General features: G+C 55.8%; 2 protein-coding genes across 6 annotated transcripts; both read right to left on the bottom strand.

The window, feature by feature from the left end:
* Positions 1-381: 381 nt before the first annotated feature.
* Positions 382-10,192, bottom strand: ERN2 (endoplasmic reticulum to nucleus signaling 2). Of its 4 annotated transcripts, none has more exons than XM_062614740.1 (22): positions 9,909-10,192; positions 8,203-8,320; positions 7,896-7,929; positions 7,283-7,355; positions 6,924-6,996; positions 6,667-6,789; positions 6,475-6,576; positions 6,118-6,379; positions 5,945-6,023; positions 5,721-5,865; positions 5,507-5,628; positions 5,146-5,322; positions 4,766-5,000; positions 4,412-4,502; positions 3,802-3,991; positions 3,484-3,583; positions 3,199-3,398; positions 2,529-2,676; positions 2,289-2,416; positions 1,976-2,099; positions 1,781-1,848; positions 382-1,713 (listed from the first exon to the last, which is right to left on the bottom strand). In XM_062614740.1, exons 1-22 carry the CDS (start codon positions 10,014-10,016, stop codon positions 1,522-1,524), a joined length of 2,892 nt encoding a protein of 963 aa, XP_062470724.1. In that variant the 5' UTR covers positions 10,017-10,192; the 3' UTR covers positions 382-1,521. The 4 variants fall into 4 exon arrangements, with proteins under 4 accessions (XP_062470724.1, XP_062470723.1, XP_062470725.1 ...); XM_062614739.1 differs by having other exon boundaries at positions 5,721-5,871; positions 9,909-10,190; XM_062614741.1 differs by lacking the exons at positions 7,896-7,929; positions 9,909-10,192 and having other exon boundaries at positions 5,721-5,871; positions 8,203-8,325.
* A 1,500-nt stretch (positions 10,193-11,692) lies between these two features.
* Positions 11,693-20,284, bottom strand: UBFD1 (ubiquitin family domain containing 1). Of its 2 annotated transcripts, XM_062614737.1 has the most exons (7): positions 20,149-20,284; positions 19,699-19,965; positions 19,410-19,618; positions 18,238-18,303; positions 17,924-18,029; positions 15,547-15,629; positions 11,693-14,309 (listed from the first exon to the last, which is right to left on the bottom strand). In XM_062614737.1, the coding sequence occupies exons 1-7, from the start codon at positions 20,177-20,179 to the stop codon at positions 14,199-14,201; spliced, it is 873 nt and encodes a 290-aa protein (XP_062470721.1). In that variant the 5' UTR covers positions 20,180-20,284; the 3' UTR covers positions 11,693-14,198. The 2 variants fall into 2 exon arrangements, with proteins under 2 accessions (XP_062470721.1, XP_062470722.1); XM_062614738.1 differs by lacking the exon at positions 15,547-15,629.
* Positions 20,285-20,353: the final 69 nt, after the last annotated feature.

Below are 20,353 nucleotides of genomic sequence, written 5' to 3'. Positions count from 1 at the left end.
CTGTGCCTCGCTGGGTGCGACACCAGCTCCTTGCTTCTGGCTTCCCCTCCAAGTAAGAGCAGTGCTCTGCCTGAGCTCCTGCTCAGCGCTTGCTCCTCACTCGGCTCCACCTCAACACAGAGCAAGAGGGAACTGGGGCGATGGGAGATGTGGGGAGGGGGTTAAGTCATTCTGGGAGATGCTTGGTAGAGTGAAGTTACTTTGCCAGTGCTGGGGAATCAGGGCTGTGCTGAGCAGGACTGCAGGCTAGTGGCCCCCACCTCCTGTGGCATTAGCTCCATTTGCAGGAGCCCAGTGAAGTACCCTGTGTTTCTTCCTGCTCTTGTCCCTGCCAGCACCTCCTGGCGCTCTCCAACCAGTTTGTTTTTAAGCAGGACAAGCTCTTCAGTTGTTTTTTAATAACATTTAGTATAAAAGGCTCTAGACCATACAGCATCCTGAAAAGAAACCAGGTACAAACCCCTTGTTACCTGCATGACAAAATCCCACACCCCGGCACAGAGGAATCACACTGTACACAATTATTGCCATTCCCAAGAGGAAACCTTGCTGCATTAAATACATGCCCACGGGGATGCTATAAACCAGAACAGCCCTGGGGCAGCAGGGAGGCTGTGGGGTAACAGATGGGAGGATCCCGGGGGTGATCCCTGCCTTGGTGTCCTGGGACAACAGCTCCCAGAGCTGCACCACTCTGCTCTGGGCCAGGCCTGGTCACAGGCTGCAGCAACCAAAAGGGACAAAAGCATTTCTCAGCCCAGCTGAGGTTAAAAACTTCATTATTGGGATTGTCCTGGAGGCCCCTCAGCCCCCTCCAGGTTGGTGCTGCCTTGTCCTCAGCAGCCCTGGGGTGGTACCAGGAGCTGACCTGGTGTGCCTCTGCTGTGCTGAGGGATCACCTCCAGTGTCAAGAGTGAGGCTTGGAGCAAGCTGCTCCAGTGGAAGGTGTCCCTGCCCGTGGCAGGGGTTGGAGCTGGAGGAGCTTTAAGGTCCCTTCAACCCTGACCAGTCTGATGCTATGAAGAAGTTATCAGTCCAGGTCACAGCCAGGTTGGACGCACTCAGAGAACCGCTCTCCCAGGCATGTGGCACGGGGTGAAGCTCCCTGATCCCCACTGCGCGCCCTGCTGGGACCTGGCCCCAGCCTGCCTGTGCTGCTCTGCTGGTGCCCTGCTCTGCAGCCACCCTCAGGCAAATACAGCGCATTTGCTTCTTCCTTCCCGAAGCTCCGTGTCCACCGGCAGCCACCGGATCTCTGATGCAGGTGCTTTCAGGCAAGCATTTGCAAAGGCGGGTGTCCCGGAGGATCCCTCTTGGGCTCAGGAGAGCCCGGGCAGGAGCAGCGCTGCCCCGTGCTCAGCTCCTCTGGGTCATGCTGCTTGTAACCCACTTGCACACTGAGCAACCCGGTCCTGAGACCCCCATCATCCCATGGAGGAGACAGGGACACCGGAGAGCGCCCGGGGCTGCTCCAGGGACAAGCGGCCGCGGAGCCTGGCGCGGTCCCGGGGTGCATCCTGCTCACTTCCCATCGCCTGCCGGCCCCTGGCAGTAGTAGGAGCGGAAGAGCCGCTCGTGGGCGCAGACCCTCATGGCCCCGTGTGTGTGCAGCAGCAGCCGGGGGAAGCGGGAGGTGAAGTAGTGCACAAAGGCATCGGGGACGGAGCCCAGGGCGGCGCGGACCTCGGCCGGCAGCTCGTGGTAGTGGTGCTTCTGCAGGAGGGAGTCAGTGAGCGGCGCCGGCGGCATCTGGGGAGCAGGGAGCGGGGGGGGCACGAACCTTGTTCCTCATGGCCCGCAGCAGGTCTCGCACCGAGGCCCCCTTGTAGGTGCGGAACTTCCTCAGGTCTGGGGAGAGCAGGAGAGATGCTGAGCGAGGGGGGACGGGGCAGGGCGAGGGGCTGCCCCGGAGCAGCGATGGCAGCGAGCAGCAGAGCCCGCGGCACAGCCAGGGCAGCGCTGCCCCTGCGCTCACCGGCCTGCAGCGGCAGGGAGATGTGCATCCTCCAATTGGTCCTCACCACCGCCCGCCCGCCCGCCTCCAGGGCAGAGGCAATGGGCCCCTCAGCGGGCTCCTTCTCGATGCGGTCGCTGACGTCCTGCACCCAAGAGCAGGGATGGGGTGGGCACAGCCCTGCCCTTGCCAGGGAACAGAGCCGGTGCCAAGGGGGACACAAACCCAGGGACCCCCCCACTGCTTCCCAAGGCAGCTCAAACGAGCACATTGACCTGAACACAGCCATCTCCAGCTCTCGTTCAAAGCACACTTACATCCACTGCCCGCTCACCTGGAAGAACTGCAGCTGCTTCTCCTGACTCCAGAAGAAGGGATGCACAAGGACCACGGGGGCCGAGGGCCGGTGCTGGGGCTCAGGGCTGATCATTGCCATAATCAGGTCTCTTGCAACCAGCTTGTCTGGTAGGTGAAACAACACAAGGGAGAACCAGCACACCCCGAGCAGGACCTGGAGCTGCGCCTCTCGGCTCAGGGCTTTATCATGGGGCTGTGCCCTTGGGAAGGGTCTCACCATGAGCTTCTTCCTCCAGGCAGCTCAGCTGGTAAGAGCCTGACAAGATGTTGGCCTGTCGCCGCAAGCTGTCCCCAAATGGGTGCTGTCCCCCTGACAACACGTAGTAGAAGATGCAGCCGGCTGAGAAGATGTCCACAGCACACGTCTGCAACACACGACGTGAAAGGAGATGGGATCCTCATAGCAAAAAGCAAGGAAAGCTTTCACCTCCCTGCTTCCCCATTCTTTTATGTGAACACTTGGTCAGTGGCTACAGGGATGCTGGAAAATGCATTACACCAGGTCCTGATCAGGGAAGAGGCTTTCAGAGGCATAGACAGAAGTCAGGATGGACACACCGAGTCTCACCCTGCTGTGCAAACCAAACCCACCATGAGGGTATGTGGAACATGTTGCCAGCACCAGTATGTGTGCCCTGCCAGGGACCAGTACAGCAACTGGCTTCCAGCAGGAACAGGATTCCCTGCACTAAGCAGACAAGCAGAAGGGTGACCTCCATAGCAAGCCATGGCCCTCTCCAACCTCCCCATCCTGAACTTCCAAGGACTGCATTTGGATGGGGTGCCCAGTGCTGGACACAGGGCTCAGGTGGGTCCTGGCATGGAGCACTGGTTCTCTGTACTGGGCTGGCTCAAGGAGCACCAGGGGGGATCCATGTCTCACTGACCGGGTTCTCCTTCGGAGCCTCCTGCAGCACCTCGGGTGCGATCCAGCCCTCGGTGCCAGGGATGCCAGAGTGGAGGCTGAAGCTCTGTCGTCCCCCCTGCAGCTTCTTGCAGAGGCCAAAGTCGGAGATGACGGCTCGGATCTGCCCGTGGGGGTTTGGGACAGAGATGAGGATGTTACAGGGCTTCAGGTCACGATGGGCTGGAAGAGAGAGCGCTCGGTGTCAGCCACCCAAACCGCTGCGTGAGGACGGGATGGAGCCAGGATGCTCCGTGCCACCGCTCACCAATGCTGAGGGAGTGGAGATGAGCCAGCCCTGACATGGTCTGGTGCAGCAGAGACACCGGGTCCAGGCCACGGCGGTCAAAGCTGGGGCTTTCCACATACTGGAACCACACAGAGGTAGAAAGAGATGAACCGGGGCAAAGAAGCAGGGCTTGCCAGGAGATGCTGCTCGCTGGGCTGGCAGAGGTGGATGGAGACAAGCCCATGCGGAGGTCATTTGCACCCCAGCCTTGCTGTTTCCAGGTCCACCAGTCAGCACCTATTTCCCCTGCAGCGAACTGCCTGCAGCAGCAGCAGGGTGCTCACGGCGTGGGCTCACCTCCTGCAGCGTGGCGGAGCAGAGCTCGATGGCGATGTAGTGGAACTGCTTGTCCCTCTCGGTGCAGAAGTAGCGCACGACGTGCGGGTGCTCGTCGGACTCCCGGAGCAGCCGGACCTCGCGGTCCACGAGGTGGAAGCACTCGGGCAGGAGGCGCTTCACGGCCACGTTCCGGCCCTCGAACCGTCCCCTGCGTGGGTCTGTGTCTGTGCATGGGGCTCCAGGGCCGGAGCACAGCCCAGCCGGGACCCTGGGATCCTCAGCATGGGTCACCTTAGAGCGACTCCAAAGGCTTGTCACAGCCATGGGCAGGCAGGAATCCCTGCACTGTGCTGCACACGGGGCGCTCGGGTTCCCCTTGTTGTGGGGCAGTAACATCCCTTTGCTCTCTGCTGTGTTTAGTGCTGGGGAAAGAGGCTCAGAGCCAGAGGAACCTCAACAGGGGCTGGAGCACCAGGGAAGGAGAGGATGAGGCAGTGGTGTGAGGGTCAGACCTGCCCTGCGTACCCACCCATACGATGAGGACCACAAGAAGGGGAAGGTGGCAACTCAACCTCTAAAGTTCTCAGGGAGAAGAGGAGCAGAATGAGGGCACCCTGGGGACACCCACCTGAAGACAAAGGTTCCTCCAGCTCCGTGGCCCAGCACATCCTTGGGGTTAAAGGAAACTTTCCCAACCACAACCATGTCTGGTTCTGCATCTGCAGAGGAAGAGAAGACAGCTATCCTGCAACCTGTGAGCATTGGTCCTGTAGGGAGGACACCAGCTCTTTAACCAGCTCAATGTTCCTTGGGCTCAACTCCTGCAATTGCTTTTGTAGCCCACACTTCTCCAGCAGCAGATCCTGCATCTCCTCCCATCTCAGTGGGGCTGCAGCAGATGTCTCAGGGCATCTCTGCTCCTGCTTCGGGTGACATCCACAGACAGAGCCCCTCACACCCTGCCCGCTCCCACTGCACACACCTGCAGCGGCCGCCGGCGCAGCGGGATCCAGGCTGGCTGTCCCATTAGCCAGCTCCTTCTGGTGGGCTGAGGGGCCCTGTGAGGGCTGGGATGCGCTGCCCTGGCTCAGCCCCGGCTCCGCAGCAGCAGCCTCCCTGGAGGCCCGGCCGGGCAGCAGCATCTCCTGCTGCTGCTGCAGGAGCTGAATCTGCTTCTCCAGCTGCTGCTGCTGCTCCACGTGCTGCCTCTGCAGCCTCTGCAACACAGACCACGGCAGCGCTCAGCGCCCAGAGCAGGGTTCACTGTGGGCACTGTGTGCACCGTGCCGCAGCCATGGGGATGACCAGGGAGGGAGTCCCATCCCCTCGGGAGCAGTGGGCTCTTCCACTGCCACCACTCACTGTGAACAGGAGGAACAGGACCCCCCCGCCCAGCAGAGCCGTGCCCACAGCAGCCATCACCAGGTCCCATGCACTGGGATCAGGGTACACCTCCATCTGCTCCCCTGGTGCAGGATCCGATGGGAACTGCTCCTCGCTGCGGAGGGCCGGCTCCTCCGCACTGCTTGGGGCCAGGAACTGCAACACACACCGGGGCTGGGCTGGCACCAGGGGACAGATGCTGAGCACTTGGGTTTAGGGCCCCCTCTCTGTGTGACCCCACACTGGGGACCCAGCACCCAACCCCAGCCCTTCAGGGACCCAGCACCGGCTGGGGTTCCCGCAGTGCAGAGGTGGGATCCCACAGAGCTTTGCCGCTCACATCATCGAACAGGGTCCTGGCAGACGGGGCCCTGGGGATGATGGTTTCTGTCGTCTTCCGCAGGTTCTCTGGGAACGCCCGCAGCATCGTGGTGTGCACCACGGGGGGCAGCTCATGGTGCCCTGTGGTGGGAGGAGAACAGAGACAGCTGCCGGCTCAGCTCCCCTCCCCAGGGCACCCCAGGGACACATCCGAGCCCCATGCGGGTCCGCACCTATGAGGAGCCACTGGTTGCGGAGCGCGGTGATGCTGCCCTGCGGGTACTTGACGTCAGTGCTGGGTGTGATCTCGCACTCCCCCGACTCCCTCATGGTCACCTCCTCCGTGGTGGGGCCGTCGATCCTGGCCAGCGTGATGCCCTGCGGCTGGGAGCCACAGCTTGTGGAGCACCACGCAGGCAGGCCACCGCAGCGCGAGCACACCGCCGCAGGCACTCACCACCAGCGCCACGCTGCTGTGGACCAGGGATGTCAGGGCATAGAAGCTGGCTGCGTGCTTCCCCACGTACAGCGCTGGCCTGCAAGGCAGGGACAAGCCTCAGCCTTCCGCCCATCACGGATCCAAGCACAGGCAGCGCGAATGCCAATGCCGCCAGCGCAGGAGCCACATACAGCAGCTGGGTCTTGGTGCTGGTGAAGTCCTTCAGGGACTGGTGGCTCCACTTGGGGACGTAGATGTCCTGCGAGTGGAAGGTGAGGTAGCGCAGGGTCTCCATGGCCAGGTTGAGGTGGGGGACGCGGCGCAGGCTGTCCTGGTGCCACACGTAGATGCCGACCACGGGCGAGCCGTAGTTCTGTGCCCACAGCATCTCCCCGCTCTCCTTGTCCAGCGTCACCACCAGCCCGTCCCCGCTGGATGCAAAGTGAGCCATCTCTGGGCAGGGCAGAGGACGGGGCGATGCCGTGGTGCTACCACAGGGCTCTGTCCCAGTTCACCCCCCAAACCCTGCCATGGCCATGGCCACTCACTGTAGTGGTACTGCTCCTCGCAGAGCGGTGCTGAGTACTCGGAGAAGGTGGCGTTCCAGCGCAGCTCCCGTGACTTGGTGTCATACATGGTGATGATGTACTCTGGGACACGAGCAGGGCACGAGGTCGCCTCCAGCGCCCCGCTCCTGGCTCCGGAGGGATGGATGCAGACAGGGAGCAGGGCTGACTTACGGGTCCGGCCAATGTAGAGCAGGGGACTGGATGGGCACAGACCGTCCCAGGCCTCTGTTGAGAGCGTGGTCTGCTTCTCCCCTGACTTGGGGTCCACGATGACCCACGTGTCCTGCTTCTTCCCTGGCAATGAGAACACCTTTCCAAGCCTCCGCTGCTCCAGTGCCCATCCCTGACAAACACCCTCAGGCTTCCTCCAGTCTCCCCTCCGTGGATGCATTCCCGGGGTCCCCTCTCCTCCTCCTGCTCCTCCGTACCGGTGTACAGCACCCCATCCGAACTGCGGCAAGGCGAGGACTGCACCAGCTCTGGGATGGTGAATGGGAGCTTCTGCAAGAACACAGAGGAGAGGATGCGGGGCCTGCCCTAGCAGCAGCATTCCTGCTGTCAGGAGCAGGGCAGGAAGGATATGTCCCCGCAAACCCCCTCCTCCTCCTCCCCTGCCCTCATGGCTCAGGATGGCACAGTGGAGAAGGACGGATCCCAGCTGATACCTTTCTGGTGACAAGGACAAGCTGGAGCAACCAATAGCCCCATGCTTGCCCCGTCAAGCTCTGACTGGTCTGCAGCCCCCAGGGGGGCAGGGAGGATGCAGGCAGCCCCCAGCCCCACTCACCATCAAGCCTTCCTTGTTCTTCCCCCCCAGGATGTACAGGCTGCCATCATTGGGGTCTGGGAGGAACGCTGGTCTGGAAAGGAGAGAGCAGGTGAAACGTGAGCATCCCTGGGCACAGGCCAAGGGCTGAAGCGGAGCTGCACTAATGAACCCCCATGGCGCTTTGCTCCAGGGTGCTCACTGCGGGGCTTGGCCTTTCCTGGAACCTCCAGAGCTAGATTTGGGAGATGAGCTCCTGCTGTGGGTCAGCTCCGTAACCCCATAGGGCTGCCCTGCACCTACTGCCCCTGCTGGCTCCGTGCCCTGCTCCCTGCAATCCCGCTGTGCCCCTGCTCTTCCAGGTGGATTTTCCTCTATTTCCCTCCTTTCATGTGTGGTGGTGCTGAGAGCTCCTGGCTGTAAAGCGCTGCAGCTCAGCAGCAGGGAGCAGCTGCTGCTCATTGGTGTGCACAAAGGGCTAACACAGGGAGTAGGTCAAGGCAATGCCATGGTGTGAGCTGGGAGGTTCATGTCCCCGGGGCTCCCTTCCCCTGCTGTGAACTGCAGGCTCCTCGAGGCAGTTGTGCACCAAAACAGGCACAGCCGGTGCCGGTGCCCGGGGTTTGACACTCACTCTGCCACATAGACTGGCACCTGCAGAATGGGATCTGGAAGAGAGGGAAAGCAGACGTCAGCAGCCTCTCCCTGCCGGGGCGCAGCACAGCGGTGTTTGCTCAGCGCTGCCTGTTTGCATTGCAGACCCAGAACCAGCACCCCCGGCTCATGCTCTGCTCCAGCACAGCTGAGCCTCGAGCTGGAGCCGGCAGCATCCCTGGCATGGACGAACCCCAGAGAGCCAGGCTGGGGCTGCACCCCCGAACCCAGCTAGAGCCGAGCCCCAGGAGCTGGGTGTGAGCAAGCACCCCCCAGGCATCACTCACCATCCTTGAGGGTCCACTTGATGTCCCCTGTGCTCTTACTCACTGCGTGGAGGTTTCCATCCAGAGTGGATACAAAGAGCAGCGTCTCTGGGACAGTCACAGCACCGCCCTTGAGGCACTGCGGGCAGGAACACGGTCCTTAGGGAGCAGCAGGGCCAGGCCTGGGGACAAGTTCCCATTGCCCAGCGCCTCTCCCCTGGATCCGGCTTTGCTGCCGGTGGGAATGAGCCGCAGCACGGCTGCTCCCTGCCGTGACTCCTGGCGCCTTCCCACAAGTGACACAAGCAGCCCAGCTCCCGGCTCCCTCCAGAAACAAACGAGTTGGGTGACTTTTCATGCCAGCAACGCAGCCAGCGCTCCCCCGGGGGCTCGGAGCCCGGGTGTCGGCTGCCCTGACGTGGAGGAGGTCACTGCAAACACACGCGGGGAAGCGGAGCTGCTGCTCCCCAGCCCAGCAGCCGTACAGCGAGCGCCAGCTCAGCCGGCAGCGCGCACACACCCCATGGGCAAACAGGGATCCGCAAACAGCCCCGGACCCGAGCGGCTCCGGGCAGAAGCAGGGCTGCAGCCGCCGTCCCGGGTGCCAGCGCGGCGCCAGGCAGAACAGAGAGAGGAACCTGCTGCACCCTCGTGCCTGTGCAGCCCCTGTGCTGCCTCTGACCTGCTCTGGACCCAGCCAGGCCACCAAGCAGGCGCTGGCTGATGGTCTGTGCACACCCTGGCCCCCATCAGCACCAGCTCCCTCCCAGCGCTCCTCACAGCAACCCCTCTGTGCCAAGACCAATTCTTCCCTTTGCCCTTCTTGCAGGGTAGCAAACACGGAGCTCTCGTGGAGTGGCCACTGCATCAGGGAATAGAACAGAGCCCACCTCACAGCGGTCAGAGCGCAGCGCTCTGCGCTCACCTGCTCTGCTTCTCCCTGTCCTGATGCTTTGCAGCTCCTTCCATCCCTTCTGCAACTAAAGCTTTCCGGTGTCAGGGCACCCAAAGAAAGGCCGGGCTGCCCAGCAGCTCGCACACAGCACCACGGGCAGGACTGGGACCGCCGGGAGCTGCCACCCTCCCCTCCGCTCCCAGCCCCGCTGCCCCAGCAGCCCAGGAGAGCAGCTGCTGTTCCCATGGGATGTCCCCAGGACCTCTGCTTCCCGAGGCTCCCACCACGTCACCCTGGAGCCTGCAGCGATGCTGGACCTCAGCCACGGGCTTGGGGCACATTCGCTTCCCCAGTGACGGAAAGGGACAGTGAAGCACAACCAGGAACACGGCCCCTTTGCCACGGCAGCGCTGCCAACGCTCCCGGCCCGGCAGCAGCTCTGCGGGCAGGAGCAGGCAGGGACGGGCCCTCGGCTCCGCTCAGCGCAGTCAGACTCGGCGCTGGAATCGCTTCTATGGTCAGAGGACAGCATCTGCGCGGTGCTGCGGGCGCCGGGTCCCGCACGCTGCTGCCAACACCATTAACGCGGCCACGGGGCCCCGCAGAGCCTCACCCGCACCCTGCGCCCTCGGGGGCTGGACCCCGGGCTCCCCGCTCACTCCCGGCGCGTTCCCCGCTCCCGCACGCCGGAGCCTCGCGCACGGGGCTGTTCCCGCTGCGCCCGGACCCGCTCCCGACGGCGCCGCTGCCCGCGCTGCCAGCCCGGGGGACACGGACGCGCTCGCCACGGTCCCCCCTGGTCCCGGTACCGCGCACCCGCCCCTCGCGGTACCTGCGCCGGGAGCAGCAGCAGCAGCAGCGGCAACGGGAGCGGGAGCCCACGGGGCAGCGGCGCGGCGGGGCCGCCCATGGCCCGCGCGTACCGGACATCCCGGGGCATCGGCGTGCAGGGCCGGGCCGGGCCGCTCTTATCGCCGCGTCGTGAGTCAGCGGGGCCGGGGCGGGACCAGGACGCGGCTTCCTGCCCTCCCCCGGTCCCCCCCGCACCGGCTCCCGCCGCCCCGCCCGGGTGCGCGGGGCTCTGCCCGGACCCCGTCCCGTGGCATCCAGCTTCAGCTGAGGGGAGAGCGGAGCTGGGGCCAGAGCCCTGCCCCGACCGCTGGAGCTGAAGGGCTCTTCCTCTGCCATGGAGCCAGGCTGAGAGAGCTGGGCTGCTTCAGAGAAGGCTCCTGAAGGGGAGATCTTAGAGCAGCTCCAGTGCCTAAAGGGGTTACAGGAAACCTGGAGAGGGGCTTGGGACAAGGGCCTGTAGGGACAGGACAAGGCTGTCTTTGGCTTTAACCTGCCAGAGGGGAGACTGAGATGATGAGCTCTTAGGCAGAAGCGTTGTCGAAGCAAACAGAGCAATAATTATCAGACTTTAATCCGTAAGACTGACCTTACAGCATGAACCAGCGGGACAACCAGGCAAGGTTACACTTAGGAAAATGCACCAGTGCAAGTCTAAGACTAAATATTTGTCATCTCCCTCCCCTGAAATAGGCAAGATTATTTAAAGATACCATCAGACATGGTACATGTTCCGTTTAAATAAACCTGGAGTGGACACAAATACCTAAGGCTTTTAATATAAACCCAAAGACTGAATTGCTTCGAGTCCGGGTAAGACAGAGTGAGCTTCCAGGGGCCAAGGAGAGAGAGGCCTTGACTAGAAGGGAAGATGGTGACAGGTTTCAGACAAGACTTGCTACAGGCCTCTGGGTCCTCCCCTTCCTCTCCTGTGATGACAGCAATGAACACAAGATGCTGAGGACCTGATCCTAACGTGGGGAAAGGTGAGGGACAAAACTGGGAATGGGAACTGCTCCATGGAGAAAAAACAGTTACAGAGGGAGAAACAGTCAACAAAAGAAGGAATTTTGGGAAGAGGCCTCGTTGCGGGAGCACCTGGGACTAACCCCAACACCACACACCATCACCATGAGCAGGTCACTTCTCTTCAGCCCTTGGAGCATGGGGAAGCCACAATCACAGGCTGTGGGCAGCCTGATGCTGTGTGTGACCACTACAGCTGCTTTATGTGAACAGGCTCATAGAGAGTTCTTTGAATTCACATCATTTTCTCTCCCATCACTGTGAGCTCCTTCTTCCAGTTACACACTGCTCAAACAGTGCTATTAATGGGAATTAATCATTGACTTTAATCTTACACTTGAGATGATGAACTTGTAACACAAGATTTACCTGCAAGATACTGTGTCCGCTCAACCCAAGCGAGGTTTAGTGACACGCTCCAGCATTTCCAACACAAAACCACACCAGGAACTGTTTATGCTTGGGATGCACAGAGGAGGGAATACTGGAACTCACGGTGCTGGACATGGAGAAAGGCCAGGGATGTACCCAGGTGAGCAGCAGTGCTCATGCAGGGAGCTCTGGGACATGGCAGGACTCCTCCTGGATACACCAGAAGATACAGAGCTCCCATGGTTCTGAAAGAGAAAGAATCCTAGAGATGGGGCTGCTAAGTTCAGTTGGAATATTCATCTCAAAGAACTCCCAAGAAACCGACTGGATTGAGCCAAAGAACACCAGGTAAAGCATTTTATGTAAGTATCATTTTCCTGTATTTTAATTCAAACTTTGCACATAGAACAAAAGAGTGAAACAATTTCATTTTTCAAATAAAAACCAACGTAAAAAGAAGCACCTGAACAGAATTACATTTAGTTTATAGTATTCTCCATGTTTGAACTTGCTTTGTAACCAATGGGCTTTATACTCAGTTCCCTTTGAGATGAGCAGCTGTACCTGCACAGGACGCAGAGGAATCGTGCCCTTGGGACAGGAGCAGACAGGAATGTGGCACATTGCCCCGTGCCTGTGGTGTCCTCACAGCAATGCGTCAGGTACCTGCCCTCCTGCAGCACCAGAGCATGCTCACCCTCGTCACTGCAGCGGGCACAGACACACTGGAGCTCTGGGCAGGAGCTGGAACAGAGATACATGCCCTGTTCCAGAGCACACAGCGAGAGGATAGGGAAGGAAAATGGAATATGAGCAGATGGACAGACAGGTCCAGGCAAGCCAGGTAGCAAGTGGGAGCTGATGGTCACAGAACCAACAAGATGGTGAGTGCAAAGGTGACCCCAAGTGACAGGGAAAGCTGATGGCACCGTTGTCTTTACGCTGCAGTGCATACGCTCTCCACCAGGTCCTGGAGTTTAAATTGTGCCTGAACAGCAGGACTGGCAATGAATCAGAAGCGTGACAGCAGCATCCAGTGTGCAGTGTTCTCTCCCATCCGGTCACTCCAGCTCCACTGCGAGCTCCAAGCTGCTCTGGGGACCCGACAGGAATTGCTCCCATCTCAGTGCATGCAGGGCAGGACACGCTGCTGCTGGCTTGCGTACAGAAAAGAAACACCTCAAGCTACAGGAGTGACAAGTACATCACCGGTTTACAGGCAGGATACAAAACACCTCTAAGATTTGTATTGCATGGGTGGTCTGACTGAAAATACAAAACAAAAGCTGCTTACGTTGCTATCAAGAGCTTACAAGGAAATACGGAATCATAACACATACCATAAAGTGAATGCTTCTCCCAGACTCTCAAATAAAACAGAACAAATACTCATTTGGGAATCTGCACCTGCTGAGTTTCAACTGGGCTGCTTTAGGGAAAGAGAAAACAAGACATGGAGCACACCAAGACCAGCTATTCCCAACAGGCTTCTCCATGGGTTCACAGAGTGTTAAGCTACTTGCACTGAGCACTGTCAAGTTCAGTGTTAAACAGCGACCTGCCTGATGCAGGTTTAACACGGAGCCAGGCGGATTGAGCCTGACTGCCCAGCACTATCTGCGAAGGGTCTGCACCTTTGCAGGACTGAAAGGTCCATCAGAAACCTGAGATAATGGCACGTGGCTGGCTGAGAGGACAGGCAGAACTTCAGAGGCCAAAGATGGGAGCGCTGCTTCAGACAGGACGAGAGGCAAGAGCTTCCTGTAAACTTGAGCAGAGAAAAACTGAAAGGTGATCTCAACTTCAAGAGACCAGCTGCTGGACAGATATTCTGAATTGGGCAGGATTCACTGAATAACATTGCTATACATTTTCACATCCAGGACACAAAAGACTACTGCAGTGATGGAGGGTCCAAACCAGCATCTGAGCATCTCTCCTCCCCATCAGGGCAGGGAGATCTCTTTGGTTCTCTCCCTCCCAAGGCTGGTGTTGCTGCTTCATGTGCTCACCAGCAGCACAATGCAGCTCAGGAGGGTTTGTCAGTCACACGGGTGAGTGTCACTGCAACTGCTGCAGAAGGACTCTAGACCACAGCATGCAGGGTCAGGGAAATGCTCCAATACCATCACACTGGGGGCAGGACAGGAGCAGCGAGGTGCAGGGTGGGAGAGGAACAACTAACACGGCATGAACGGGAGCGGGAAGCAGCACAGTGATGTTCATCTGCTCCAAACATGCTACATGGAGTGCCAACCCAGAGCTTCTGGTATGGAACACATCGGTGAGGGAGGGAAGGAAGCAGGGCATCTTTGGGTTAAAATAATAATGAAAACATTAGTTTTGCTACCAAAGAGTCAAACCTGAAACCAAAGGGCCGCAGAATATGGCTTTACTGAGCATCAGTTTGCATACTGCTTAAAGTTTATTCTTAAAAAAACAGCTTCTGAAAGTCACAACCAAGTCACGAAATTAAATTTAACTGAAAGATTATGAAAATAGCTGGTTTTGTTCAAACCATGTAAAAAATCCTCCATAATACATCATCATATTTCCTTTTCAAAACTAAACTGGAAGATCAACTCTCAGCAGATTTAAGTGTATTACACATGATACTTTGTGAATTAAGATTTATTGATTTCCATTGTATTTGCTTTAAATATGGTTGAAGCTGACTGCAGAAAAGGGATGGTGAAATTTTTAAGTTAAAAGTAAACTAATGGTGAAAGGACATCACCTCTGGCTTCCCTCAATGCCTCGTTTGTCAGGGTTTATTAACAAGTTCCAGGACTGTCACATCCAGGGATGTCGGAGGCCTCTCCCAGCAGTGTCCTTTGCTTTGTGTCATTTTCCTGTGCCAGAGGTGAGCGTGCTTTCAAAAATACTGCCACTTGCCCAGCACCGTGTCTTTGATTGCATCAACATATTGAGTGGGTACCCAATAGACCCAGTAGTAAGACGCTTCTGTTGGGCCCAGCTGAAATGCCTGTGAAGTTAAAAATGACAACGTTTACAAACAGGAAACAAACAGCTCATACCACGGGGCGGGTACAGCCTGACCACTATGGACTCAGCAGCGTCTGCTGCTTCAAACACTCGGTGCATGCTCCTGGTACGTGGAAAGCAACTAAAAAAAGCTTCCTCGGAGAAATGAGAACGGCAAAGTAGCAGATAAAGTGAGGAGCTCCTTCCTTTTGTGATACCACAGCAGCAACAAAAGCTCTTGGCCAGTTTCAAGAACATGAGGAAATTATTCTGGAAGACAGAATCTGAAGCACAGCTCCAAAGAACTGACTGGAATGCACAGAGCTGAGAAGCCAAACTAGAACTAAAGACAATGACCATGATTCCATAGTCATAAGATTGCACGGAACTTTACATTCGGACATAATGTCCTGTTCTCAGCCTATGTCAGTGTTCATAGCTGAGGAGCACCATGGCAGCCAATAGCCTCTAGCCTTGTGTTAGGGTAAGAGTGTATTGTAGCATACATGAGGACATTTTCTTACATGGGCGATCAAAACCCCAGTATTTGGACAAAGCCTACACCAGCACCCTCCTGCAGGCAACGATTTTAAGGTGCAACATCTCCCACTTCTTCTAAAGAAGGAAAAAGACTTATATAAAGGAACTTACTTCAGCATTAAAAGTTATTACTGTACTTTGGAAAGCAAGAGCTCAATAAAACCCCATAGATTAAAAGAGACAAAAATTCAGAGGAATTAGCAGAGGTTTCTTCTTAAATGTGCTCCTCTTCTAGGCCCTGAACCAGATTCTCAGAAAATCGCATATGGAAAAAATACACAGCATGAAATCCCTATTTGTTTGTTTAACCTCCAGCAAGGCTGTTGTCTATGTGAATGTGCCATTTATGGGACTACAACAGAAACCAGAAATAAACTAGATACAGGGAAACACCACTAAGAAATCGGGAGCTATATTGTGAGCATTCTTCTGCTAACACTATCGCTGGACAGAAGATATGAGGCAATGCTCAAGCACTTCATGTTTGTGTGAAACCAGCCCATATCCACAGCAGCAGATAACCACCATGCCACCCAAAATATTTACACTGACAGCACACCATGTCCACATTCCCATCTTCACACCACATGAGGCTGCTCTCACTATCCACCTCCAACTTGCTCTGTTTTAAAAGTCCTGCTTTGTGTATTTGCATGAAGTAATTAGACTGGATATATTAAAGGAGAGACATTACTTACCATCATGTGATAATCCTCATGTCCTTCAATAGGTTCACTCACCACATTTTTAATGGACCCCATGGGTAACTTTTCTGTTCTCTCTACATTAAAATTGATCAAAGTATTATTTCTGACATAGGATGCAGTAGTAGTTCATATTAATTTCAAATACCACCTCCATTACCTCCAAAAGCTCCTCATGTCAGCAGTCTCCTCTGGCTGAACTTTGGCTACCTGCTGCTGAGAAGCCTGCTGTCCACATCACCACATACCCTCCCCAGGAATCCAATTGTGGACCCCACAGCTCCTTACATTTTAGGTCTCTGCATCACATTAGGCTCTTCGATGTACCTGATTCAAGCCTAAGCTGAGTGATGGGGACACCCTGGCTTTATTTAATGCTTCTCCGTGAAGAACTCCACTTGGACTATCAAGATTACTCACCATAGCAAAGGCTGGTCCAGGTGTAAGGATATCCAGGACCCATTACCAAGGGTAGCTCTAAGCTCTACAGGTAGGTATTAAGCTCTACTGCAATGAGAGGTTGGAAACTAAATGAAGACAGGCTAAAGAGCCCTTTGAAAGCCTCCTCCTGGTTTTACCCTGAGGCACTGTTCAACTGTTACTATAAAAGCACAGGGAAGGAAATACGAGTAAATAGGGAAAGCAACAAAAAGAGAAATTGAAGAAAAAGATGCCTACAATTATGTGACAGAGTAATGTCAGCCAGAGGTAGGCAATAAGAAATGACAAAGAACGTGGTTCATGGCAGACTTCTCTCAGCTGTGTCCTCATTTCTATGACTTACTCCAAGGCCCTTTCTTTCAGTTCCAGCTTTCAGCGTTCACCTAAAATTACTGAGCTGGCCCTGATCTACCCCACTCAGACTCACAACGTTCATTCACTGAGGAAAATCTTCCTTTGCATTCACAAATCAACTGCTCCTCACGGTACCTCAGCAACAGACAGATCGCTGTTATCAACACCTCTGACACAGAGCAACGGAGAAACATCTGCCTCTACCAAACCTCAGACTACACAAACCCTGCACAAAGTGACCGGTGAAGCACAGAGAGGCTGCGTGGAGGAAGAATCAGTTTCGACTTTCCAGGACTAGCAAGTGACAAACGGTGTTAACACCCAGTTGGTTTATTCCAGCCCTTATGTGCTGGCGCCTGACATGCATTTCTCGGCGCAGGAAGGAGCTTTCCCAACAACAGCCAGCAATTACAGCCATTCCCTAGAGGAAGCAAGCTGCTGCTAATTTGGGGAAGTAGGGAAACAGGTTACATGAAAGGGAGATGACTACAACAAGAATCAAATTTCACAGCTTAAGAAACTCTGATCTAGAACACTTCAGAAACACTAAACTTGAAACTCATCTAAAAGGTGAAGGAAATTACCTCAATGCTACGCCTGTGTCCAGGACACAGGATCAGTAATGTAAGCACCTGCTGCACAAACTTCCAAGGCAAAAAAAAAAAAAGCCCCATAAGTCTCACTCCACCGCTTAGCCCAGGAGGAAAATCACTGCAGCTGGTACCAAGGGAGGTTTTACAGCCACAAAAGTCTTCACAATCAAGTCTGTCCTAGAGAGGAAAGGTCAAAACCTCCCAGGATTTCTGCTTACTCTGGAAATAATGTAGCAGCTGGAGGTACCACCCGAAGCTACTATTACCACGCAACAAGGTTACTTTACTGGGACAGGGAGCAAGCACTTCTCTTCCTCTTGCTCATCACCCTGCTATTGCCCATCCTCGTCAAACTGCAGGAGCAGAGCTTCCCTTGGAGGCAGGGGCTACGCAAGACATCCTCAGCCACATATGCTAGCATCACAGCACGTTCAGCTCCTTCTGGCACCGCTCAAGACAGTAAACTGATTCCTCTGCACAGCAGCACAGGCCAGGGTCTCTGCACTTGTGCATCACGGAAACAAGACACCCAGCTAATTTTGGTCGGAAGGACAGATAATGACAGAGATGCCAGCACTCTGAGTTTAATCCCACTTCTAAGATTCCCTTTCGAGCCTTAGCCAAGTCATTGAGCCTCTGTGGGATGCTGGCACCAAACCAATGTTTAAGAAGTGCTTTTGAGAGAGGCCAGAAATGCCAAATATTGTAATGTACGTTTGCAGCTGTGAACAGCAGATTGGAGCAGTCCTCCACTGGCACAACTGAGCTCAGGTTTTTCCAACAACACCAGTAAAATATCAAGTAATAGTCATGATCTGGGCAAATGGCATCTGAAGAGCAAGCAAAATGTAATGTTAAAATACTGCAATGCCAGCATTATTCTCTAAGCACAATTTAGGCACACCAGGAGCTATTTCAGGGTCACACAATTTGCTTCTAGTCCCATTACCCACTATTCATCTCAGGGCTTTAGAGTTGCTCACCTTTTGTACCAATCCATAGCTGGTCTTGCTCAAGTTTAAAGGTCAATCTGACTTTCCCTCCAGACTTGTTGTACATGCCAGACAATGGCACTGTTGGCAGGCGCTCCTACAGAGAGGGAACACAGTAAGGCAAGGTGAAGGACTTGAACAGAAAAAGCTACATTCCCTTCACTTCTTAAGCACCAGGATGATCCATCTATTCCAGTTTTCTGCTAAGACAGTGAAGAACCATTGGGCCAGCAAAGATAGGCCTCAAACCACAATAAAAGCCTCTTTCCTGATCATGACAATGTCTCAAGTACTTATTTACTTACCTGAACACCTTTAACAGAAGGCATCACATCATCAGGTTTGCCTTTATCCAATACTTTTCTGTGTTGCTGCAACATAAAAGCAGAAGTTGGAATTTACAGAAACACAACAGAGCTTCCAGCTGCCCTTCTTGACAGTATTCCCCCAGCACTAGGAGACAGTTACAGACTATTCACAGTAACTTATCACACAGGAAATGGTTCATTTTCAGAGTTAACTGAGCACTTTCTGGGACAGTCTAAAGAAATTCTACAAATGAACAGAACCCCAGTATAAAGCAAAGGAACATCCCTTCTACAATATACGTATTCTAATATACCTATCTAGAAAAAATAATATCAGAAATGCTTAATCACATAGTTGGCATTTAGCAAGACAGTCTTAACAGTCAAGGGTTACATCCAGCGAATGGCAGAACCGGTGCGACAGTGCAACATACTGCAACATACTGCAACAAACCAGAACAGATTAGAGCAGTTGTAACAAAACCATGCTCAGAGCTTGCAAGTTGCCGAGCACCTTTAAGCAATGATAGAGTGAACGTGAACTATGCTAAATTACAGAAAAACAAAAGCACGTTTCATGAAGGCTGCAGTTCAAGGAAGCACTACCCAAGTTTTAACCACGTTTATTTTGAGGCAGGGTAATGCCTCGAGCTGAGAACCCTTCCTCAGCCCCACAACTGCAGCCCGGCGTCCGTGTGAGCTCCTTGCATGGCTCTGCACCTCCTGCTCGGAGGCAGCACTTCAAGGCACGAGAGGAGCATTGAACATCCACGTTCCGTTCAGTGCTGTGGCAGGTGAAGGAGCTTGGTGTTTGTTTTAAAGACAGATTTTGGTGATCAAACTCTTTCATGCCAATAAAAATTAGTTCCATTTTAAGAAAAATTCATCCAGACTGTGTCTGACCTAACATCCTCAAAATACTTCTGTTATTTACCATTTCTTATCTGAAATGCTGAGCCTGGCACCAGCACAACCGGTGCAGAGCTCTGCTAGCCTAAACAGTCTTCTGTTGCTAGAACTCCTCGGCCTTGAGCCCTCCTATCACTCGGCAATGAGAAACAAACCCCAGCCTGCTCTGGGAAGGAAAAGGACCCATAGGTGACCACAAAAGAACTGCGTGAAAGCCACAGCTCCCCCCCCTCCCCAGCAGTTAGTGAGACATTAATAACCTTTTGTCTGCAAAGCGGCTCCTTTTTGTTCTCTTCAGCTTTGACCTCCTGTTGAGCAGCCTCTTTGGGTGTATTCACAGCCAAAACGTCGTTGATGGTGGAGCCAACCACCATGATCTTCGCTCCGTTTGTTACTTTGATTTCCCGCAAGGTTTTCTCCTCCGGTAGGAGTCCCTTGAACATAACTTTCTGCATGGCAGGGGGGAGGCCTAAGGGGCAAGCACAGCGGTTACGGCCCGGCCGAAGGCAGCGGCAGGGGGAGGCGCGGGCAGCGGCGGCCCCGACAGACCTGTGAGCGAGTGGATCTTCTGCTTGAGCTCGGCGCCCGTGCTGTCCAGCGCGAACCTCACGTCGTACTTGTTCTTGTTCCAGATCACCTTCAGCTCCACCAGCTCCCGCCCGCCCTCCCCTTCGCCGCCGTTGCTGACAGACGCCTGCGGGGGATCCCGCCACTCCTCGCCCTGCGGAGACGACCCCGCGGCCGGCGAGGAGCCCTCTCCGCCGCAGCCCAGCGGCAGCTCCGGCGCCTCCACCTCCATGCCCGACTCCTCAGCGCCTGCGGGCGAGCGGACAGGAAGAGCGCGGCCAGCGAGGACCTGCCCCGGCCCGACCGACCGCGTCCGACCGCGTCCAACCGCGGCGCGCGCGAGCCCGGCCCCGCCCTACCGGCCCCTCCCCTCCCCTCCCAGCCCGGCCCCTCCCCGCGCCGCCGCCCGCCACCGGTACCGCGAGCTCCTACCATCGGCGGCGGCGGCGGCGGCGGCGGCCATGATGATTGTGTACAATGTGCCGCGGGGCACGCCGGGAAACGCCGCCGCGGCCTCAAGAGCCTCCCCGGCTGCCGTAGCCCGGCCCCTCCTGCTCTGCCCTGCTTTGCCCGCTCACCGGAGCGGCGCCGCGGGCCAGGCCGTCCCCGGAGCCCCGGCACGGGAGCACGGGCAGGG

This window comes from Pezoporus occidentalis, unplaced genomic scaffold (assembly GCF_034315485.1).
Source record: "Pezoporus occidentalis ecotype Australia unplaced genomic scaffold, CSIRO_AGI_Poc_V1 ctg178, whole genome shotgun sequence".
Taxonomy (NCBI): Eukaryota; Metazoa; Chordata; class Aves; order Psittaciformes; family Psittacidae; genus Pezoporus; species Pezoporus occidentalis.
The sequence above is the reverse complement of the archived record's forward strand: the minus strand, read 5'-3'. Positions and strand labels throughout refer to the sequence as shown.